Below are 26,118 nucleotides of genomic sequence, written 5' to 3' on the forward strand. Positions count from 1 at the left end.
CGGTTAAGGAGGAAAAATTGTGTAGAGTATGAGGATCAAGTACAGTTGTGTCAAATACTCTTTTCTGGTTTGATCTAAGTTCGATTAACCTATCTTTCGAAAACACCTTAGTTCTATTTCTCATCCCAAGGGAAAATTATCAACTCGCTCACTGTTTGACTTACAATCAGTGACGACTAACGCTGTCAGCTGTCAACGATAGTCCATGGATGTCTCTTCATTTACTAGCTTGTCATCTTATTTTGTAGCATGTGATTTCTTCTACAACTATCGCTGAAGGTTTGCTGCGTGCTTTCAAGAGAAAGAGTGTGAGAATGTGGAATAAGAATATCTGAGGAAGTGCTGCGAGCGGGCTACCCAACACCATGTTGGTGAGGTACGATTTTTCCATGCTCAGACCGGCTATCATGTGTTTACTCACCTGCCTCTTGAGTCGCCCTCAAGTAAAAAGTAAAGAAGAATCTACTTCAAAGGTAATGGTGAAAACCAATCAAACCTGAAGAACTGCTCTACTGCCTGCATAAAAATAATAAGATACAAAATGGAAATACATAAATATAATTGATAATTTTTCGGTTCCACGTAAGTGATTGGCCTCCAGAAAGGATTGGTATTCTGCAAGGAAATAGACATAGTGTAGCCATCTTGTGTACGAAAAGGTATGAAAACAAAAAATACTTTTTTATAATGCATATATGTAAAAGTGTAAACTTGCTAGAAGTTGGACTCATTGTCAAACCCGATCAAATGTATGACCTTGGGCCTATGACGACCGCCTTTTATAACTAGGTACGTAACCAAGGGTGCATTATTGTACTCCACAAAACGGAAAAGAATATGTAGTGGCATTGGACAATAGCCACACAATCCACAAAGCTGTGAACACGAGACTACTCAGAAAATAGATATTCAATATTTAACTCGGGGAAATACCTAACAATGGAGAAGGCGCGGAGAATGAATTGGATGGATTGGAGTTGATCGGATGGCATGGCTCGACCATGCAGGCGTGGTCCATCTGAATGTTACCTTATATCTTCTATTCATATTAAATATATTGTTCCTTCTCTAGCCTAACCTTGTTCTACATCATGTATTGGTAATTGATACGATACAGTGAGTTGGTGTAGTCGATGGTGTGACTTCCACGTAAGATCTTATAGATTAGGCAGTTATATCATGACAAATCTACAAATTTAGGATTAGGTCTATTATAAGAGCAGTACTAATATCATAGTAGACCATAATTCCACAAATATACGGTTAAGGAGGAAAAATTGTGTAGAGTATGAGGATCAAGTACAGTTGTGTCAAATACTCTTTTCTGGTTTGATCTAAGTTCGATTAACCTATCTTTCGAAAACACCTTAGTTCTATTTCTCATCCCAAGGGAAAATTATCAACTCGCTCACTGTTTGACTTACAATCAGTGACGACTAACGCTGTCAGCTGTCAACGATAGTCCATGGATGTCTCTTCATTTACTAGCTTGTCATCTTATTTTGTAGCATGTGATTTCTTCTACAACTATCGCTGAAGGTTTGCTGCGTGCTTTCAAGAGAAAGAGTGTGAGAATGTGGAATAAGAATATCTGAGGAAGTGCTGCGAGCGGGCTACCCAACACCATGTTGGTGAGGTACGATTTTTCCATGCTCAGACCGGCTATCATGTGTTTACTCACCTGCCTCTTGAGTCGCCCTCAAGTAAAAAGTAAAGAAGAATCTACTTCAAAGGTAATGGTGAAAACCAATCAAACCTGAAGAACTGCTCTACTGCCTGCATAAAAATAATAAGATACAAAATGGAAATACATAAATATAATTGATAATTTTTCGGTTCCACGTAAGTGATTGGCCTCCAGAAAGGATTGGTATTCTGCAAGGAAATAGACATAGTGTAGCCATCTTGTGTACGAAAAGGTATGAAAACAAAAAATACTTTTTTATAATGCATATATGTAAAAGTGTAAACTTGCTAGAAGTTGGACTCATTGTCAAACCCGATCAAATGTATGACCTTGGGCCTATGACGACCGCCTTTTATAACTAGGTACGTAACCAAGGGTGCATTATTGTACTCCACAAAACGGAAAAGAATATGTAGTGGCATTGGACAATAGCCACACAATCCACAAAGCTGTGAACACGAGACTACTCAGAAAATAGATATTCAATATTTAACTCGGGGAAATACCTAACAATGGAGAAGGCGCGGAGAATGAATTGGATGGATTGGAGTTGATCGGATGGCATGGCTCGACCATGCAGGCGTGGTCCATCTGAATGTTACCTTATATCTTCTATTCATATTAAATATATTGTTCCTTCTCTAGCCTAACCTTGTTCTACATCATGTATTGGTAATTGATACGATACAGTGAGTTGGTGTAGTCGATGGTGTGACTTCCACGTAAGATCTTATAGATTAGGCAGTTATATCATGACAAATCTACAAATTTAGGATTAGGTCTATTATAAGAGCAGTACTAATATCATAGTAGACCATAATTCCACAAATATACGGTTAAGGAGGAAAAATTGTGTAGAGTATGAGGATCAAGTACAGTTGTGTCAAATACTCTTTTCTGGTTTGATCTAAGTTCGATTAACCTATCTTTCGAAAACACCTTAGTTCTATTTCTCATCCCAAGGGAAAATTATCAACTCGCTCACTGTTTGACTTACAATCAGTGACGACTAACGCTGTCAGCTGTCAACGATAGTCCATGGATGTCTCTTCATTTACTAGCTTGTCATCTTATTTTGTAGCATGTGATTTCTTCTACAACTATCGCTGAAGGTTTGCTGCGTGCTTTCAAGAGAAAGAGTGTGAGAATGTGGAATAAGAATATCTGAGGAAGTGCTGCGAGCGGGCTACCCAACACCATGTTGGTGAGGTACGATTTTTCCATGCTCAGACCGGCTATCATGTGTTTACTCACCTGCCTCTTGAGTCGCCCTCAAGTAAAAAGTAAAGAAGAATCTACTTCAAAGGTAATGGTGAAAACCAATCAAACCTGAAGAACTGCTCTACTGCCTGCATAAAAATAATAAGATACAAAATGGAAATACATAAATATAATTGATAATTTTTCGGTTCCACGTAAGTGATTGGCCTCCAGAAAGGATTGGTATTCTGCAAGGAAATAGACATAGTGTAGCCATCTTGTGTACGAAAAGGTATGAAAACAAAAAATACTTTTTTATAATGCATATATGTAAAAGTGTAAACTTGCTAGAAGTTGGACTCATTGTCAAACCCGATCAAATGTATGACCTTGGGCCTATGACGACCGCCTTTTATAACTAGGTACGTAACCAAGGGTGCATTATTGTACTCCACAAAACGGAAAAGAATATGTAGTGGCATTGGACAATAGCCACACAATCCACAAAGCTGTGAACACGAGACTACTCAGAAAATAGATATTCAATATTTAACTCGGGGAAATACCTAACAATGGAGAAGGCGCGGAGAATGAATTGGATGGATTGGAGTTGATCGGATGGCATGGCTCGACCATGCAGGCGTGGTCCATCTGAATGTTACCTTATATCTTCTATTCATATTAAATATATTGTTCCTTCTCTAGCCTAACCTTGTTCTACATCATGTATTGGTAATTGATACGATACAGTGAGTTGGTGTAGTCGATGGTGTGACTTCCACGTAAGATCTTATAGATTAGGCAGTTATATCATGACAAATCTACAAATTTAGGATTAGGTCTATTATAAGAGCAGTACTAATATCATAGTAGACCATAATTCCACAAATATACGGTTAAGGAGGAAAAAATTGTGTAGAGTATGAGGATCAAGTACAGTTGTGTCAAATACTCTTTTCTGGTTTGATCTAAGTTCGATTAACCTATCTTTCGAAAACACCTTAGTTCTATTTCTCATCCCAAGGGAAAATTATCAACTCGCTCACTGTTTGACTTACAATCAGTGACGACTAACGCTGTCAGCTGTCAACGATAGTCCATGGATGTCTCTTCATTTACTAGCTTGTCATCTTATTTTGTAGCATGTGATTTCTTCTACAACTATCGCTGAAGGTTTGCTGCGTGCTTTCAAGAGAAAGAGTGTGAGAATGTGGAATAAGAATATCTGAGGAAGTGCTGCGAGCGGGCTACCCAACACCATGTTGGTGAGGTACGATTTTTCCATGCTCAGACCGGCTATCATGTGTTTACTCACCTGCCTCTTGAGTCGCCCTCAAGTAAAAAGTAAAGAAGAATCTACTTCAAAGGTAATGGTGAAAACCAATCAAACCTGAAGAACTGCTCTACTGCCTGCATAAAAATAATAAGATACAAAATGGAAATACATAAATATAATTGATAATTTTTCGGTTCCACGTAAGTGATTGGCCTCCAGAAAGGATTGGTATTCTGCAAGGAAATAGACATAGTGTAGCCATCTTGTGTACGAAAAGGTATGAAAACAAAAAAATACTTTTTTATAATGCATATATGTAAAAGTGTAAACTTGCTAGAAGTTGGACTCATTGTCAAACCCGATCAAATGTATGACCTTGGGCCTATGACGACCGCCTTTTATAACTAGGTACGTAACCAAGGGTGCATTATTGTACTCCACAAAACGGAAAAGAATATGTAGTGGCATTGGACAATAGCCACACAATCCACAAAGCTGTGAACACGAGACTACTCAGAAAATAGATATTCAATATTTAACTCGGGGAAATACCTAACAATGGAGAAGGCGCGGAGAATGAATTGGATGGATTGGAGTTGATCGGATGGCATGGCTCGACCATGCAGGCGTGGTCCATCTGAATGTTACCTTATATCTTCTATTCATATTAAATATATTGTTCCTTCTCTAGCCTAACCTTGTTCTACATCATGTATTGGTAATTGATACGATACAGTGAGTTGGTGTAGTCGATGGTGTGACTTCCACGTAAGATCTTATAGATTAGGCAGTTATATCATGACAAATCTACAAATTTAGGATTAGGTCTATTATAAGAGCAGTACTAATATCATAGTAGACCATAATTCCACAAATATACGGTTAAGGAGGAAAAAATTGTGTAGAGTATGAGGATCAAGTACAGTTGTGTCAAATACTCTTTTCTGGTTTGATCTAAGTTCGATTAACCTATCTTTCGAAAACACCTTAGTTCTATTTCTCATCCCAAGGGAAAATTATCAACTCGCTCACTGTTTGACTTACAATCAGTGACGACTAACGCTGTCAGCTGTCAACGATAGTCCATGGATGTCTCTTCATTTACTAGCTTGTCATCTTATTTTGTAGCATGTGATTTCTTCTACAACTATCGCTGAAGGTTTGCTGCGTGCTTTCAAGAGAAAGAGTGTGAGAATGTGGAATAAGAATATCTGAGGAAGTGCTGCGAGCGGGCTACCCAACACCATGTTGGTGAGGTACGATTTTTCCATGCTCAGACCGGCTATCATGTGTTTACTCACCTGCCTCTTGAGTCGCCCTCAAGTAAAAAGTAAAGAAGAATCTACTTCAAAGGTAATGGTGAAAACCAATCAAACCTGAAGAACTGCTCTACTGCCTGCATAAAAATAATAAGATACAAAATGGAAATACATAAATATAATTGATAATTTTTCGGTTCCACGTAAGTGATTGGCCTCCAGAAAGGATTGGTATTCTGCAAGGAAATAGACATAGTGTAACCATCTTGTGTACGAAAAGGTATGAAAACAAAAAAATACTTTTTTATAATGCATATATGTAAAAGTGTAAACTTGCTAGAAGTTGGACTCATTGTCAAACCCGATCAAATGTATGACCTTGGGCCTATGACGACCGCCTTTTATAACTAGGTACGTAACCAAGGGTGCATTATTGTACTCCACAAAACGGAAAAGAATATGTAGTGGCATTGGACAATAGCCACACAATCCACAAAGCTGTGAACACGAGACTACTCAGAAAATAGATATTCAATATTTAACTCGGGGAAATACCTAACAATGGAGAAGGCGCGGAGAATGAATTGGATGGATTGGAGTTGATCGGATGGCATGGCTCGACCATGCAGGCGTGGTCCATCTGAATGTTACCTTATATCTTCTATTCATATTAAATATATTGTTCCTTCTCTAGCCTAACCTTGTTCTACATCATGTATTGGTAATTGATACGATACAGTGAGTTGGTGTAGTCGATGGTGTGACTTCCACGTAAGATCTTATAGATTAGGCAGTTATATCATGACAAATCTACAAATTTAGGATTAGGTCTATTATAAGAGCAGTACTAATATCATAGTAGACCATAATTCCACAAATATACGGTTAAGGAGGAAAAAATTGTGTAGAGTATGAGGATCAAGTACAGTTGTGTCAAATACTCTTTTCTGGTTTGATCTAAGTTCGATTAACCTATCTTTCGAAAACACCTTAGTTCTATTTCTCATCCCAAGGGAAAATTATCAACTCGCTCACTGTTTGACTTACAATCAGTGACGACTAACGCTGTCAGCTGTCAACGATAGTCCATGGATGTCTCTTCATTTACTAGCTTGTCATCTTATTTTGTAGCATGTGATTTCTTCTACAACTATCGCTGAAGGTTTGCTGCGTGCTTTCAAGAGAAAGAGTGTGAGAATGTGGAATAAGAATATCTGAGGAAGTGCTGCGAGCGGGCTACCCAACACCATGTTGGTGAGGTACGATTTTTCCATGCTCAGACCGGCTATCATGTGTTTACTCACCTGCCTCTTGAGTCGCCCTCAAGTAAAAAGTAAAGAAGAATCTACTTCAAAGGTAATGGTGAAAACCAATCAAACCTGAAGAACTGCTCTACTGCCTGCATAAAAATAATAAGATACAAAATGGAAATACATAAATATAATTGATAATTTTTCGGTTCCACGTAAGTGATTGGCCTCCAGAAAGGATTGGTATTCTGCAAGGAAATAGACATAGTGTAGCCATCTTGTGTACGAAAAGGTATGAAAACAAAAAATACTTTTTATAATGCATATATGTAAAAGTGTAAACTTGCTAGAAGTTGGACTCATTGTCAAACCCGATCAAATGTATGACCTTGGGCCTATGACGACCGCCTTTTATAACTAGGTACGTAACCAAGGGTGCATTATTGTACTCCACAAAACGGAAAAGAATATGTAGTGGCATTGGACAATAGCCACACAATCCACAAAGCTGTGAACACGAGACTACTCAGAAAATAGATATTCAATATTTAACTCGGGGAAATACCTAACAATGGAGAAGGCGCGGAGAATGAATTGGATGGATTGGAGTTGATCGGATGGCATGGCTCGACCATGCAGGCGTGGTCCATCTGAATGTTACCTTATATCTTCTATTCATATTAAATATATTGTTCCTTCTCTAGCCTAACCTTGTTCTACATCATGTATTGGTAATTGATACGATACAGTGAGTTGGTGTAGTCGATGGTGTGACTTCCACGTAAGATCTTATAGATTAGGCAGTTATATCATGACAAATCTACAAATTTAGGATTAGGTCTATTATAAGAGCAGTACTAATATCATAGTAGACCATAATTCCACAAATATACGGTTAAGGAGGAAAAAATTGTGTAGAGTATGAGGATCAAGTACAGTTGTGTCAAATACTCTTTTCTGGTTTGATCTAAGTTCGATTAACCTATCTTTCGAAAACACCTTAGTTCTATTTCTCATCCCAAGGGAAAATTATCAACTCGCTCACTGTTTGACTTACAATCAGTGACGACTAACGCTGTCAGCTGTCAACGATAGTCCATGGATGTCTCTTCATTTACTAGCTTGTCATCTTATTTTGTAGCATGTGATTTCTTCTACAACTATCGCTGAAGGTTTGCTGCGTGCTTTCAAGAGAAAGAGTGTGAGAATGTGGAATAAGAATATCTGAGGAAGTGCTGCGAGCGGGCTACCCAACACCATGTTGGTGAGGTACGATTTTTCCATGCTCAGACCGGCTATCATGTGTTTACTCACCTGCCTCTTGAGTCGCCCTCAAGTAAAAAGTAAAGAAGAATCTACTTCAAAGGTAATGGTGAAAACCAATCAAACCTGAAGAACTGCTCTACTGCCTGCATAAAAATAATAAGATACAAAATGGAAATACATAAATATAATTGATAATTTTTCGGTTCCACGTAAGTGATTGGCCTCCAGAAAGGATTGGTATTCTGCAAGGAAATAGACATAGTGTAGCCATCTTGTGTACGAAAAGGTATGAAAACAAAAAATACTTTTTTATAATGCATATATGTAAAAGTGTAAACTTGCTAGAAGTTGGACTCATTGTCAAACCCGATCAAATGTATGACCTTGGGCCTATGACGACCGCCTTTTATAACTAGGTACGTAACCAAGGGTGCATTATTGTACTCCACAAAACGGAAAAGAATATGTAGTGGCATTGGACAATAGCCACACAATCCACAAAGCTGTGAACACGAGACTACTCAGAAAATAGATATTCAATATTTAACTCGGGGAAATACCTAACAATGGAGAAGGCGCGGAGAATGAATTGGATGGATTGGAGTTGATCGGATGGCATGGCTCGACCATGCAGGCGTGGTCCATCTGAATGTTACCTTATATCTTCTATTCATATTAAATATATTGTTCCTTCTCTAGCCTAACCTTGTTCTACATCATGTATTGGTAATTGATACGATACAGTGAGTTGGTGTAGTCGATGGTGTGACTTCCACGTAAGATCTTATAGATTAGGCAGTTATATCATGACAAATCTACAAATTTAGGATTAGGTCTATTATAAGAGCAGTACTAATATCATAGTAGACCATAATTCCACAAATATACGGTTAAGGAGGAAAAAATTGTGTAGAGTATGAGGATCAAGTACAGTTGTGTCAAATACTCTTTTCTGGTTTGATCTAAGTTCGATTAACCTATCTTTCGAAAACACCTTAGTTCTATTTCTCATCCCAAGGGAAAATTATCAACTCGCTCACTGTTTGACTTACAATCAGTGACGACTAACGCTGTCAGCTGTCAACGATAGTCCATGGATGTCTCTTCATTTACTAGCTTGTCATCTTATTTTGTAGCATGTGATTTCTTCTACAACTATCGCTGAAGGTTTGCTGCGTGCTTTCAAGAGAAAGAGTGTGAGAATGTGGAATAAGAATATCTGAGGAAGTGCTGCGAGCGGGCTACCCAACACCATGTTGGTGAGGTACGATTTTTCCATGCTCAGACCGGCTATCATGTGTTTACTCACCTGCCTCTTGAGTCGCCCTCAAGTAAAAAGTAAAGAAGAATCTACTTCAAAGGTAATGGTGAAAACCAATCAAACCTGAAGAACTGCTCTACTGCCTGCATAAAAATAATAAGATACAAAATGGAAATACATAAATATAATTGATAATTTTTCGGTTCCACGTAAGTGATTGGCCTCCAGAAAGGATTGGTATTCTGCAAGGAAATAGACATAGTGTAGCCATCTTGTGTACGAAAAGGTATGAAAACAAAAAATACTTTTTATAATGCATATATGTAAAAGTGTAAACTTGCTAGAAGTTGGACTCATTGTCAAACCCGATCAAATGTATGACCTTGGGCCTATGACGACCGCCTTTTATAACTAGGTACGTAACCAAGGGTGCATTATTGTACTCCACAAAACGGAAAAGAATATGTAGTGGCATTGGACAATAGCCACACAATCCACAAAGCTGTGAACACGAGACTACTCAGAAAATAGATATTCAATATTTAACTCGGGGAAATACCTAACAATGGAGAAGGCGCGGAGAATGAATTGGATGGATTGGAGTTGATCGGATGGCATGGCTCGACCATGCAGGCGTGGTCCATCTGAATGTTACCTTATATCTTCTATTCATATTAAATATATTGTTCCTTCTCTAGCCTAACCTTGTTCTACATCATGTATTGGTAATTGATACGATACAGTGAGTTGGTGTAGTCGATGGTGTGACTTCCACGTAAGATCTTATAGATTAGGCAGTTATATCATGACAAATCTACAAATTTAGGATTAGGTCTATTATAAGAGCAGTACTAATATCATAGTAGACCATAATTCCACAAATATACGGTTAAGGAGGAAAAATTGTGTAGAGTATGAGGATCAAGTACAGTTGTGTCAAATACTCTTTTCTGGTTTGATCTAAGTTCGATTAACCTATCTTTCGAAAACACCTTAGTTCTATTTCTCATCCCAAGGGAAAATTATCAACTCGCTCACTGTTTGACTTACAATCAGTGACGACTAACGCTGTCAGCTGTCAACGATAGTCCATGGATGTCTCTTCATTTACTAGCTTGTCATCTTATTTTGTAGCATGTGATTTCTTCTACAACTATCGCTGAAGGTTTGCTGCGTGCTTTCAAGAGAAAGAGTGTGAGAATGTGGAATAAGAATATCTGAGGAAGTGCTGCGAGCGGGCTACCCAACACCATGTTGGTGAGGTACGATTTTTCCATGCTCAGACCGGCTATCATGTGTTTACTCACCTGCCTCTTGAGTCGCCCTCAAGTAAAAAGTAAAGAAGAATCTACTTCAAAGGTAATGGTGAAAACCAATCAAACCTGAAGAACTGCTCTACTGCCTGCATAAAAATAATAAGATACAAAATGGAAATACATAAATATAATTGATAATTTTTCGGTTCCACGTAAGTGATTGGCCTCCAGAAAGGATTGGTATTCTGCAAGGAAATAGACATAGTGTAGCCATCTTGTGTACGAAAAGGTATGAAAACAAAAAAATACTTTTTTATAATGCATATATGTAAAAGTGTAAACTTGCTAGAAGTTGGACTCATTGTCAAACCCGATCAAATGTATGACCTTGGGCCTATGACGACCGCCTTTTATAACTAGGTACGTAACCAAGGGTGCATTATTGTACTCCACAAAACGGAAAAGAATATGTAGTGGCATTGGACAATAGCCACACAATCCACAAAGCTGTGAACACGAGACTACTCAGAAAATAGATATTCAATATTTAACTCGGGGAAATACCTAACAATGGAGAAGGCGCGGAGAATGAATTGGATGGATTGGAGTTGATCGGATGGCATGGCTCGACCATGCAGGCGTGGTCCATCTGAATGTTACCTTATATCTTCTATTCATATTAAATATATTGTTCCTTCTCTAGCCTAACCTTGTTCTACATCATGTATTGGTAATTGATACGATACAGTGAGTTGGTGTAGTCGATGGTGTGACTTCCACGTAAGATCTTATAGATTAGGCAGTTATATCATGACAAATCTACAAATTTAGGATTAGGTCTATTATAAGAGCAGTACTAATATCATAGTAGACCATAATTCCACAAATATACGGTTAAGGAGGAAAAAATTGTGTAGAGTATGAGGATCAAGTACAGTTGTGTCAAATACTCTTTTCTGGTTTGATCTAAGTTCGATTAACCTATCTTTCGAAAACACCTTAGTTCTATTTCTCATCCCAAGGGAAAATTATCAACTCGCTCACTGTTTGACTTACAATCAGTGACGACTAACGCTGTCAGCTGTCAACGATAGTCCATGGATGTCTCTTCATTTACTAGCTTGTCATCTTATTTTGTAGCATGTGATTTCTTCTACAACTATCGCTGAAGGTTTGCTGCGTGCTTTCAAGAGAAAGAGTGTGAGAATGTGGAATAAGAATATCTGAGGAAGTGCTGCGAGCGGGCTACCCAACACCATGTTGGTGAGGTACGATTTTTCCATGCTCAGACCGGCTATCATGTGTTTACTCACCTGCCTCTTGAGTCGCCCTCAAGTAAAAAGTAAAGAAGAATCTACTTCAAAGGTAATGGTGAAAACCAATCAAACCTGAAGAACTGCTCTACTGCCTGCATAAAAATAATAAGATACAAAATGGAAATACATAAATATAATTGATAATTTTTCGGTTCCACGTAAGTGATTGGCCTCCAGAAAGGATTGGTATTCTGCAAGGAAATAGACATAGTGTAGCCATCTTGTGTACGAAAAGGTATGAAAACAAAAAAATACTTTTTTATAATGCATATATGTAAAAGTGTAAACTTGCTAGAAGTTGGACTCATTGTCAAACCCGATCAAATGTATGACCTTGGGCCTATGACGACCGCCTTTTATAACTAGGTACGTAACCAAGGGTGCATTATTGTACTCCACAAAACGGAAAAGAATATGTAGTGGCATTGGACAATAGCCACACAATCCACAAAGCTGTGAACACGAGACTACTCAGAAAATAGATATTCAATATTTAACTCGGGGAAATACCTAACAATGGAGAAGGCGCGGAGAATGAATTGGATGGATTGGAGTTGATCGGATGGCATGGCTCGACCATGCAGGCGTGGTCCATCTGAATGTTACCTTATATCTTCTATTCATATTAAATATATTGTTCCTTCTCTAGCCTAACCTTGTTCTACATCATGTATTGGTAATTGATACGATACAGTGAGTTGGTGTAGTCGATGGTGTGACTTCCACGTAAGATCTTATAGATTAGGCAGTTATATCATGACAAATCTACAAATTTAGGATTAGGTCTATTATAAGAGCAGTACTAATATCATAGTAGACCATAATTCCACAAATATACGGTTAAGGAGGAAAAAATTGTGTAGAGTATGAGGATCAAGTACAGTTGTGTCAAATACTCTTTTCTGGTTTGATCTAAGTTCGATTAACCTATCTTTCGAAAACACCTTAGTTCTATTTCTCATCCCAAGGGAAAATTATCAACTCGCTCACTGTTTGACTTACAATCAGTGACGACTAACGCTGTCAGCTGTCAACGATAGTCCATGGATGTCTCTTCATTTACTAGCTTGTCATCTTATTTTGTAGCATGTGATTTCTTCTACAACTATCGCTGAAGGTTTGCTGCGTGCTTTCAAGAGAAAGAGTGTGAGAATGTGGAATAAGAATATCTGAGGAAGTGCTGCGAGCGGGCTACCCAACACCATGTTGGTGAGGTACGATTTTTCCATGCTCAGACCGGCTATCATGTGTTTACTCACCTGCCTCTTGAGTCGCCCTCAAGTAAAAAGTAAAGAAGAATCTACTTCAAAGGTAATGGTGAAAACCAATCAAACCTGAAGAACTGCTCTACTGCCTGCATAAAAATAATAAGATACAAAATGGAAATACATAAATATAATTGATAATTTTTCGGTTCCACGTAAGTGATTGGCCTCCAGAAAGGATTGGTATTCTGCAAGGAAATAGACATAGTGTAGCCATCTTGTGTACGAAAAGGTATGAAAACAAAAAAATACTTTTTTATAATGCATATATGTAAAAGTGTAAACTTGCTAGAAGTTGGACTCATTGTCAAACCCGATCAAATGTATGACCTTGGGCCTATGACGACCGCCTTTTATAACTAGGTACGTAACCAAGGGTGCATTATTGTACTCCACAAAACGGAAAAGAATATGTAGTGGCATTGGACAATAGCCACACAATCCACAAAGCTGTGAACACGAGACTACTCAGAAAATAGATATTCAATATTTAACTCGGGGAAATACCTAACAATGGAGAAGGCGCGGAGAATGAATTGGATGGATTGGAGTTGATCGGATGGCATGGCTCGACCATGCAGGCGTGGTCCATCTGAATGTTACCTTATATCTTCTATTCATATTAAATATATTGTTCCTTCTCTAGCCTAACCTTGTTCTACATCATGTATTGGTAATTGATACGATACAGTGAGTTGGTGTAGTCGATGGTGTGACTTCCACGTAAGATCTTATAGATTAGGCAGTTATATCATGACAAATCTACAAATTTAGGATTAGGTCTATTATAAGAGCAGTACTAATATCATAGTAGACCATAATTCCACAAATATACGGTTAAGGAGGAAAAAATTGTGTAGAGTATGAGGATCAAGTACAGTTGTGTCAAATACTCTTTTCTGGTTTGATCTAAGTTCGATTAACCTATCTTTCGAAAACACCTTAGTTCTATTTCTCATCCCAAGGGAAAATTATCAACTCGCTCACTGTTTGACTTACAATCAGTGACGACTAACGCTGTCAGCTGTCAACGATAGTCCATGGATGTCTCTTCATTTACTAGCTTGTCATCTTATTTTGTAGCATGTGATTTCTTCTACAACTATCGCTGAAGGTTTGCTGCGTGCTTTCAAGAGAAAGAGTGTGAGAATGTGGAATAAGAATATCTGAGGAAGTGCTGCGAGCGGGCTACCCAACACCATGTTTGTGAGGTACTTCTTATATATCTATATACATTTTGCACGGAAACTGGCTATATATATATACGATATGAAGTACTTCTAAAAGTTTTCGGTCGAAGATATATTTAGTAGCTTGATACGATTAATACTACTATGAATAAGTGGTTTTTTTAGACAAAACATTTTGGATTAAACCATGGTCAAGTACTTATTTAAGTTCTCATCATTTTTTTTTTTCATGGTTAGGGAACTTACGTAATGACTTAACCAGTTTTCCTGCAGCATGTTTTTTAGTGTCATCATATAACCCATCTTTACTGGCAATGTTCAGATTTTTTTAAATTTCTGACATTTAAGAATCAGTAACCGTGAAGATATAGTACAGTGCGTTACTGTAAGGTTACTATGTTAGCCGCATTGATTCCACATACCTCATTTTAAGCACAGCTTATAAAGGAACTGTTAAGTAATCATAACATTGAACTGACGATATGACTATCGTGTCTATGTTAACGTTAAATCAATTATTATTAGTGGTCCATACAAAATCCTGGAACTTAACACTAGCGTTACAAAAAAGACATGTTATGTCAATAACTTATATATATACTTCTTTTTCTCGTTGGTTTAATTATAACGTAAAATGGAAACCTACCAAACTTGTAGTTTTTTCTATACTGTTCCAATATGGCACTTATGCCCAACAAACATCGTATTGAAGGGGGTTTTGGTGAACAAAAACGCAGGCCCCACGCACTCGAACGTCTGCCCTTCTGAATGCTAGACTGTGTGCCTAGTCATTAGACCACATCAAACCACGAGGGAATGACTGCAATTTTTCCTTTTACCGATTAATCATTCATAATACTAATGAGTAATAGGACTTATACACTTCTAAGGTGCAGACAAATTCGTTACTTGGATGAACTGACGAAATATTGCTTTAATATATCATACATACTTAGATCAAACCAGAAAAGAGTATTTGACACAACTGTACTTGATCCTCATACTCTACACAATTTTTTCCTCCTTAACCGTATATTCTTTTCCGTTTTGTGGAGTACAATAATGCACCCTTGGTTACGTACCTGGTTATAAAAGGCGGTCGTCATAGGCCCAAGGTCATACATTTGATCGGGTTTGACAATGAGTCCAACTTCTAGCAAGTTTACACTTTTACATATATGCATTATAAAAAAGTATTTTTTTGTTTTCATACCTTTTCGTACACAAGATGGCTACACTATGTCTATTTCCTTGCAGAATACCAATCCTTTCTGGAGGCCAATCACTTACGTGGAACCGAAAAATTATCAATTATATTTATGTATTTCCATTTTGTATCTTATTATTTTTATGCAGGCAGTAGAGCAGTTCTTCAGGTTTGATTGGTTTTCACCATTACCTTTGAAGTAGATTCTTCTTTACTTTTTACTTGAGGGCGACTCAAGAGGCAGGTGAGTAAACACATGATAGCCGGTCTGAGCATGGAAAAATCGTACCTCACCAACATGGTGTTGGGTAGCCCGCTCGCAGCACTTCCTCAGATATTCTTATTCCACATTCTCACACTCTTTCTCTTGAAAGCACGCAGCAAACCTTCAGCGATAGTTGTAGAAGAAATCACATGCTACAAAATAAGATGACAAGCTAGTAAATGAAGAGACATCCATGGACTATCGTTGACAGCTGACAGCGTTAGTCGTCACTGATTGTAAGTCAAACAGTGAGCGAGTTGATAATTTTCCCTTGGGATGAGAAATAGAACTAAGGTGTTTTCGAAAGATAGTTTAATCGAACGGACGTTCCTGCGGAAGTCGATTCTATGGGGGGAAGCTAATGTAACAGCTCAGGTTGGTTGTTTAAGAGTTGATCCCAAAGAACCAAGCATATGCCAAAACACTATTGTTCAAGTATTCATCCACTTCCTTATTTTGTATAAGCGTTACATTCCCTATTATCTTATATTGAATGTTGAGAGCCCTTGTTTGTCTGAACGGATAATCCCACGCTCCACTATGACTGCGCGAAGATCGAAATAAAGACCTATTCACTACTTGTCTGGTTTCTTCTATCAATAGCACGAGGGTTACCTTAAGGCACGAAAATCCTATAGTCATGACGTGGTGTACAACACTAGTGACTATGCGTGATAATTTTAGTCAAAGTTGACACACTTCAGAGTACTCGTTCAGCATCCGTTGGAGGTATATATCACTTTTTATTCTTAACCGTAAATGGATATAGCCTGTTACCAGTAAATGAAGCTCCACATATAGATAAATTGGTATTTCCATCCAGTAACCTCCGCTTTCCTGGGTCAATGAGTAGATTATGTTGTTGTAGCAGGTTCACACCAATGTTTGACATAGAAACACTTGCAACAACGAAAATTAGGTGAATGAGTTTGCGTCAATTCACGTCAACATAGATGTCTCTTACCATATGTGGCGAACGGTTTTCCATTTGCCGCCTGTAGGTTGAAGACCGGCTCTTGCAAACGGTCATTAGAATCCTGCGTCAGTGTAAACGAGATACAGAACTTTCGTCACCACATCGGTGATGTATAAGAGACGACTGTTTCCGCCGGCTACAGTTGCAGTAAACGCGTCTCGGTGGGGATGTTTTTCGAAAGATTATTCATGTTAGACAGATTTACGATTGAGAATCCGATGGATTTTCTGAAATTCCTAGAAGACGTACCATACGTTTTTGCGGTACCGACATTAACCAGGGTTGCCTGCCTCTCGTAGTATAGGGAGACTTTTCCTTATAGTATAAACTGTTGTGACTTTATGTACGGCTAGTTATAAAGTTTTTTATCCGTCAATCGAAATACGGCGTATTCACTCTTGTAGTTTACTAAAAAAATGACGTTCGAGCGGTCTGATAACCTATCATGCTTATTGATCCTTTGCTCCCCAAGCCTGTCCAGTTTAGTCCAGAACACCAACAACAGCTTCCGCTATGCGAATCATTTATTTCGGACATACTTGGTTTATATACTAGCCAAACAGATCGCATCGCATCATAAAATAGGAAGTAAAATTTATACACGATAAATCTGAAAGTGGCTTTGAACGTGGGAGATGGTAATCAATAAAGTGAGTATAATTTAAGGACAGTGAATCGTACAATAATTAATCTATAGGTGAAAACAAAGCTTATAATAAGATGAACATAAATATACATAATCTAGTAACTGAATAGTTATACAGTTAGAATATATTAGTAATATTAGTCCACTAATGGTTACTCGTAATTCAATCTTCGCTAGGATATAACACCTCCCTCTTTTTTGAAGATCCAGAGTTTAGATCCTGATTTTAAAAAGCTTGTCTGTAACTTAAAATTCACCAACGTCATATATATATATCTAACATATACCACAGTTCCGGGGGGTCCTGATAGTCTCCCGAATCCGGTCGGCAGATATATTCAGTTCGTTTACGTCGTTATTGTAGAGTGAGACAAGAACCGCGTGCACTTCTTGGGGAAGCTTGGACAACAAGAGCTGTCTGAAAAGGCTCTAGGCAAAGGTTCGTCAACAAACGGCCTCTCTCATACGTAGCGTTATTTGTTGCTGAGCTGTGTTGGGACGCTACGTTGTAGGAGAGGTCACCTAATATTTGTCGGTCGGTTCATTCCCGACGTCTAAAGATAACCTCCTTTTAAGTGTCGAAAGGTTCAGAAATCACCAATAAACATAGTAGGTGGGACGTATTAAATAAAATCGCTCGTTAGCGCCTTCACAACTGCACGTGATCATGTGAGTCTGTTGCGCCTTACCCATGAAAGTCAGCTTCTACGTAGCAGGAGACATAATATACAAATGGGAGAAAAACATTCGAAAATACAAAACCAATTATTTAAAAATATTAAAAAATAATATACTGAGTTACAGCAAGGAAAGAACTAACAGTATATTGCTTAGCGTTCCAGATCACGCCGGGCTCATTACTAAAGATGCCACAAGTATTCGGATTTCGACGACTTTACACGTAATATCTTCGCAACCAAACTATACCAACCCAGTCAAATCAGAAGTTGAAAATCAATGGGTTCTAAGATGAATTTGGAGGGCTATTGACATTTTGAGATTGTCTATAAATTGTAAGGGATACGTAGCACAGCATACCCACTAGTAACCTGGTGAGGACGTGTGATTGAGAGCTTTCAGCTATTTGCGTCCAGTAAAACTAACGAAGTCGGAATTAATGTCAAAGACTCACAAAATTATCTATTTTTGCTAATCATTTGCCGCTACAACCCCTAGGACCCATTTCCACAGCCTTGAGGCCGGTCTAGTACTTAACATGAAACCTTGAATGATCTAACACTTCTTTGCAGAAAAAAATAATTTAATTTCGTGAGGAACTAATAACGTTTTTGCTTTATTCTGATGAATGTTCCCATATTTAGTCTAAGCTTATTGGCGGTGCTTGAAAAGTAGTTTTACGAATGTATGGGTACAAGTAGTTTGTGAGTGTTCCTGAATATACTACAATTTCCTGTTGCCATTTCGCTATAGGTACCTAAGAATGATCATTGTTTTTCATAATATTTCTGTAGGGAGCCATGGAGATTAATGGGATGTATAGCCAATCATTTGATGAGCAAGTGCCTAATGGGTCTCATAGTACGGGATCTGGAAGCGCAACTCAAGATCCAGGTTTGTCCCTACTTAACAATTTTTCTGTGATTCATATTGTATCCCCACTGGTCAGTATACTAAAAGCAGTACAAAGACAAGAACCACCCAAAGGTAGACTTGTGGATGTGTTCCTCCCTTTATGCGACCTAGTTTTTTCTTCAATCAGCTTGATAATAACGACTACTAAATCATCTCTTATTCTAAGTGTGTACTTCGTTCAAATAGGCATTCTGTCTCTCAATGTTTGGACACGACTCAACTTCAAATGCAGTCTGAATACTAACATGTTTACATACTTTGAAGCCTATTAGTCGGAGGGATCATTAGTTTTCGGTTTAAATTCACCATACACTTGAGACCATCAATCAGATGTTTGTAAACACGACTAAAGGTGACAGGTCATCTTGTCTAAGCCACAGCTAATCTAACTTCGAAGAATGGATTGAATATATGTCTCTGCGTGTCTGCTATCAAAGAAAATTTAATAGCGTAAGCAAGGTTTTAAGTTTGGATCCTCATGGAAAACAAACTACAGCAGGACTGCTACCGACCTTGACTCGGTCGTTTTCAATGTATTTGTAGGGTTTCTACGACTGCATGTGGAAAGTCATGATTCGACAGCTTTTCGTGTGGAACTACGGTCGTTCATCACACTCCACCATGTCAGACTGACAGCCCATCTTCCTCACAGTCATTATCGAGAAAAGCTTGCATACCGAAAGGCATCAAATGTCCTCTATTTAGAGTTGTAGGCCATAGGGCAGGACTATCATCACTGCCGAGTTGTGCACCTCAGATTAGTTCAGTAACGATGATTTATACTAATAAATTGGACCTCTACCACTCGTACATAAGCAAATTCTGTTTCGGTGGCCCAGGATCCATCGTTCACGCACAAACTTTACTTACCGAGTGACGGGGATTTCAGTAGTTTGTTTGTTGTATTACTGTCTACTCAAAGTTGGAAAGCTTTTTCCGAGATAATGGGTACTCATCTCCATGACACACTTCCTCCAGATCTTGTCTGGAATTGTCATTTATAATTACCTAAGGAAGATGTGCTTTTGCATCTAGTTCAGCCTATGGTTCAGAACAGCTAGTGTATGACCTTGTTATATATGAATTGCTATTGTAAAGAGCTTTCACGATTTCATATGAGTTTCTCAATACTTCCCTAGCACAGTTCCAGAATACCGTATTGCCTTGCAAATCAAAGACAAATGTTTATCAAGAGGTATTTAATCTTACCCCTGAAGGGAGATAAAACTTTAGAAATTCTATCAAAGACGTCTTTGGAGCAAGGCTAGATGAATGGACACCAACAAGTTACGGACACCAATGTTGAAAATAGTTCCGAAGAAGGAACGTTGTTTATTCACTTGAGTTCCATACTGGTTTACTATCAGTTTTATTACTTCAACTTAATTTGGATTTCAGACATACTGTCTCATGTCCGTTCGTGTATTTTTGTGATCCACTAAATTCTCTTTTGCGTGCTCCTGGAAAGTGCCACAGCTTAGTTCTGTTATTCTCAGTTTTCTGTTGCAGATTTGTTGTGTAACAGCTTAGAACCGATACAAATGTATATTGAGTACTGCATTGTGCATAGCTAGTACTGTCTAGTATGATTACCTTTTCTACCGCTCCATTTTACCAAAACAGAGCTCACTAGACCAAATAGCGCTGATAGCTCCCAACATTACCACGCTCCTTCAAATCAAAGTTCAAGTGCTTCACTGTCAATAGAAGAACGACTCAAGCGCGTTAGAGCCGCTGAACAACTTAAACAGCAGCAACGTTACGCAGCCTACGTAGAAGCCCAACAACAAGCCGAAATGGCACGTATGCGCCAACAAGAGGAAAGAAAGCGCAGAATTGAAGAAATGCGACAAAAGGAACAAATGCGCCGACTTAGTGCACTAGAACGACGTGCAGCCTTGGAATTATCTAATCAAGTAGGCTTTTCCTAATTATTAACTTGTTAATAATTTCTCTCAGTAGTTTAACATCTAATAAGGTATTTGGGTGGTGGGCTTTATGTCCAAATATCTCCTGTTCTAGTTAACACTTATGGAAGAATTAGGCTTAAGAGTTAGATTGTAGTCAAAAAGCGACTAACCTACAAAATTAACTTTTTGCATTTCCCAATGGTGTCTGGTCATCCTTATTTTACTACTAGTAGTGCGTATATAAGTATATCACTTTACTAGAAATCATCTGGCAAGTGATCGTTTTTGATATCAAATCACTCAGGATTTCGAGTCAATGATTCTGTTCCATCAGCAGCCATCACACGACCACATCATCTCATTGCATTTCATCTATCGATAGGCATTCCATTCTAACAGTCCGAAAACCGTTTACTATTTATTTTAAAACCCTCCGTGATGGGAACCATCAGCTGCTTTTCCTCTGCCAAGTTCCACTGATATTTCTACCTATAAATAACATTTCTAAAGATATGTTACAAGTATAAGTTGTGCTAGTTTCATCCCACTATCTTGATCTGGTGTGAGAACCAGCTATTACACATTTGCTTCAAACTGGCTTGATTATGACTTGCTGTATACCATGAATCCCAATGCAGGATTCGTTCTTTCGCACTTTTTACTTTATCGTTTGCCAATAGACGGACTATTTTAACAATAATTTTCATCTCATATTTGTTATCAGTTCTTAGTATTTAGTTTTCCTCTAGTGGAAATTTGTAATGAAAATGACATTTAAGTTATTTTTCTCCATGATCTAATTTCACTAAACACAGGGTAGTGTGTTCGATTTAGTGTTTGAGGGCTAGTGATACTATTCAAGTGCGCGAACGAAAGTATGTGAAAAAGGGCTTTCTTGATATTTTTCGTTTTCTACGTGTTACTTATATTAGTGTTAGACAGACTTCAGTTAATCCTGTCACTAGACTATTTTCGATTTTACAATAACATGCATTTATGGTTTAAAAATGCTGCAGAAACTGCGTGTCGAAATTTCGATTTGTGTTGACGCTTTAAATGAGCTTCTAATATCAGTCAATCAGTTAGTAACAACGTAGAACTTCGTACGTACGTACATCAGTTCGAGTTGCCATACAGAGATGCAGTTGTCGATTCAAATCCCGTAGTTGTGGAAGTAGTAAAATTATATGCAGTAATCGGAAAGATTAAGACTTGAAGATGTTATTCAAGGAGTATAATCCAGTGAAATAAATTTAGAAAGGGACACGAAGAGTCCAGAAGATCAGAATTTGGGAGAACACAAGGAGTGATGCACCTGCGCCATTGCAAACGGTTTTGAGCCATGTCATTCAAGGTCTCTAACCATCGGTTGCTGTTGTCTCGCGGATCCCAACCAGGTATTCTACACCTACCGTCATGGCTCAGTCCACTTGTCAGTGACTTCATGGATTTGTGCCATATTTTTGTCTGGCCACCCCTAGCTTTCTCCCAACCTACTCCTATACCATTGAACATCGCACGTCGGGGCAGTCGATGGTTGGGCATACGTAACACGTGTCCCAACCATCTGAACTGATGAATTTTCACTACTTCATCAATCGATTTGCCATCCTTACCTAGTACCCGTTTTCTAACAACTGCGTTACTTATTCGATGGTCCCAGGATATACGAGCAATGTTTCGAAGACACCTATGATCAAATAATAGTAACCTACGAATGTCTTCTACTCTTACTGGTCATGTTTCACTGCCACAAAGTAGAACGGAACAAACTGCTGTGCGGTAAACCGGTCCTTCGTTTGATAAACGGATATCTCGCCTACGCCATAAATGACGCAAGTTGGCAAGAGCTAGTCAAGCCTTCTGTATCCGTGCTGGAATTTTGTCACACACCAGACCACAAGGGCTGATGAGACTTCTGAGATAAGTGAAGCGGTCGACACGCTCAACTACTTCACTCCATATCATTAGTTCGGGTGTCGGTGCAACCCAATCCTGAAGAAACATTTTGCATTTCGAGGGGAGAATCGCATGCCGAACATGGCTGGATTGTTGCTTATAGTGGTCAGAAGACTGCATTTTGTCAGTGTCTTCACCAAGTAGAACTGTGTCATCGACATATTCTAAGTCAACAAGTGAATCTCCCGGTAAAAGTTCAACTCCTGGAAATTTAGATGAAGAAAATGTTGTCTCTGAAAGCACGTCAACGACAAAGTCATACAGGAATAGAGAGAGTGGACAGTCCTGACGAACACCACTGGAGGTAATCAATTCTGATGACAGTTCGTCATAAGCTCTCACTCGTCCAGTTGTGTTTGAGTAGAGAGCCTTTACAAGGTTAATGTACTTCTTTGGTACTCCTTACAGTGACAAACACTGTCACAGAACCTCACGATCAACAGAGTCATATGCCACCTTGAGGTTGAGAAATATTACTATTGTGGGGCGTCTGAATGTGTGTCTATGTTCTAGGACCTGACGTGGTGTGAATATCTTGTCTATACAACCACATCCAGGTTGAAAATCAGCCTGGTTTTCTCTAGTCTGCTCTTCGCGAGGTTTAGTTAGGCGTCGAAGTATTATTGAAGCTAATATTTTAGACACTGTGTTAGTCAAACTGATTCCTCTGTGATTGTCACAAGAGGACTTTTGTCCTTTCTTATAGACTGGCACAATCAGTGATTGAGACCAGTCAGATGGAATTACGTTCAGTTCCCAAATTCTACCTAAGACCTCAGTCAATCTCACTGCTAATACTGAACCACTATCCTTAAAAACCTCAGGAGTAAACCTGTCAGGGCCTGCTGCTCTCCCTCGTTTCAGGTTTCCTATAGCTCTTTCAACTTCGTAAAGAGTTGGAGGACTTATATTAACTTGCCATTCAGGTAGACTGGTGATCGTGGGAAACGGAAGTGTGGCTGAAGGCCAGTTGAACTGATCCCCAAAGTGTCCTGCCCATCAATCCAATCTCCTAGATTGAGAATGTATAATATGTCAATCTTTCTCTGAGATTGTTTCGCTAACAGTCGGTTTCCTAATACCAGTTTCCTTAACAAGTTTGAACAGTTGTCTGCTGTTACCTATTGCCGCTGCCTTTCCCATCTCTTGCTTTCGCTACCCACCACTGTTCACGATCATTGCGTAGGCTTCTTGTCAGCTTGCGCTTAAGCTGACTCTGCTCTTCGTTATGTTCAGAGCCAGATGGGATGAGTTTTCGAGCACCTATCAGTGCGGTAGATGCTGCTGAGATCCAGTGTTTCTCCCTAACTTGTGGTTAACCGTACTAGCAGATATCACTGCTGTTTCCACAGCTTTTCGAATATCATTCCACGCTGTTTCGTGGTATGCATCACATAAATGGCTGCCTAACTTTTTTTCTAGTTGTTCCTGAAATATATTCTTAGCTTGGCTATCAATAAGTAGGACCCTACGAGGCTTCCTTGCAGCGTCTTTCCTACGTCCAGTGGGACACAGACAAATACGCGCTCGCACTAGAGCATGATCTGAATCTAAGCATGTACTCCAGAACGAGCGACAGTCTTCTATCGAGCCCCTCCATCGGTGGCTGATAGCGATGTGATCTATTTGGGTCCAACGTTGGGACGAATTCGGTGTTCGTTATATCGAAAGATGTTTTTCCTTATGCTTAAATATAGTATTTGCAAGAAACAGGCGGTTATCTGAGCATAGCTGCAATAGACGGTCGCCATTATCTGTTCTTTGAGCCACGACACTATAAGATCCACTCAGGTGTCCTTCCCCTTCTCCCAGTTTACCTACTTGAGCATTAAAGTCACCAGCCGCTATCACTACACCAGAATGCCTAGCTTTTCGGAGGTCAAAAAGCTTTCTGTAAAACTCATCTTTTACATCGTCTGAGCTGCAGTCAGTGGAAGAGTAGGCAGAGACGACGAAGAGGCAACGACGAGTGTCACTATCTTTCCGAGTCCTCACTGTTCCGTTTAGTCGGTCAGCGCACAAACGACTGTCTACTGGGATGCAGTCTAAGAGAGCTAGTTCTGTCCTGGGACTCAATGCTATACTTACGCCGGCGAGGCCACGGGAAGCAGCATCAGGGCTTCCAGATACACGAAGCATGAATCTAAGTGGTTCTTTGTTTTGATATGGTGATGTCAAATGAATGACACTACTCAGATCCTGTATGCGCGTTTCGGAGACGCAACACACATGGATAGCGCGAGATTCTAAAGTCGTAACTAAGGAAGTCTGTTGTCCTATTTGTCACAGTGTTTGAACGTTGAAAGCTCCTACATGTAGTTTGGAGTGTGGTTTCAGGAGACCAGGAATAAAGTTCTGCGTTGTCGAATCGTTTGCACTAGCGGTGTGACGTGATGAAGGGACGTGAGAAGGATTATTAGGATGTGTGGGGAAGATTTGAATGTGACCGACTTGGTCTCTTGTGATGTTACGAGTATGATGGCTGATATCACTACCCGGTTGCTCACACCGTGGAAGGGTATTTCTTGAGGAACCTGTAAAAGAAGTCGGATAAGTGTTGGTCTTGACGACCTGGGAGCGTGACCGCAGAGCCCAAAGGACAACTTGAGGGCGGTCGCGCACGGCCATACCGTGGGAGTTTTTTTATTGTGTTAGCTCCGTTCTTTAAAGGGCCTTATTGCCGGAGACGGAAATCCGTGAGTTAAGGTGAGGTGTGACACTTTTAGAGTGGACCTTTTCTAACCCCTTCCTTCCTTGTGAGAAGGCAGCGTCGCTGCAGTTTCTGGTTGTCCGAGGGAAACACCTTACTGCTGTCATACTCCTCTACAGTCAGCAGTACGACTTCGCCCTCAGACCTTGAGTTACTGCTTTTAGTCTAACCGTTCTCCAATCGACCTGCCTAGCATGATAGAACCTGCAGGAACATATGTTCCAGCCAATATAGTTCGGTTGGGTCATCACGATAGGCAAGCCCGACCATCACGTTAAGGTAGCAGCTACGGTCGGGGCTTCTAATATAAGCTACTTCCGATTATATTTTATCGAATAAAGTAACTACTTATAGGAGAAAGTTTAGTCGAAAATACACGTTTATATATTGATTCATACACCCATTTTTGATTAATAATTAGAATAAAATCACATATATGAAAAATAATTAGTTATAACAAATCATATGCTGAATGTAGTTTATATTAACTTAATACAAGAATATCGTGTGTTATACATAATAAAATGTTATACGGGGAAACAAAACAAATACTACATTGAGTAACCATTACATTGATTTAAAATGGAAGTAATGTTGAACAGAAACCATAATGAGTAAATCAATAT

General features: G+C 39.0%; 1 protein-coding gene across 1 annotated transcript in view; it reads left to right on the forward strand.

The window, feature by feature from the left end:
• The first annotated feature begins 18,546 nt into the window (after positions 1-18,546).
• MS3_00002853 (uncharacterized protein) overlaps positions 18,547-26,118 on the forward strand; it is a 34,256-nt gene continuing 26,684 nt past the window's right edge. The window contains exons 1-3 of the mRNA XM_051210506.1: positions 18,547-18,751; positions 18,793-18,892; positions 20,537-20,829. Coding sequence (XP_051070503.1) covers positions 18,799-18,892; positions 20,537-20,829 — 387 coding nt within the window. The 5' untranslated portion in view covers positions 18,547-18,751; positions 18,793-18,798. The remainder of the gene's footprint in view (positions 18,752-18,792; positions 18,893-20,536; positions 20,830-26,118) is intronic.

The sequence above is a fragment of the Schistosoma haematobium genome, chromosome ZW (assembly GCF_000699445.3).
Source record: "Schistosoma haematobium chromosome ZW, whole genome shotgun sequence".
Lineage (NCBI taxonomy): Eukaryota > Metazoa > Platyhelminthes > Trematoda > Strigeidida > Schistosomatidae > Schistosoma > Schistosoma haematobium.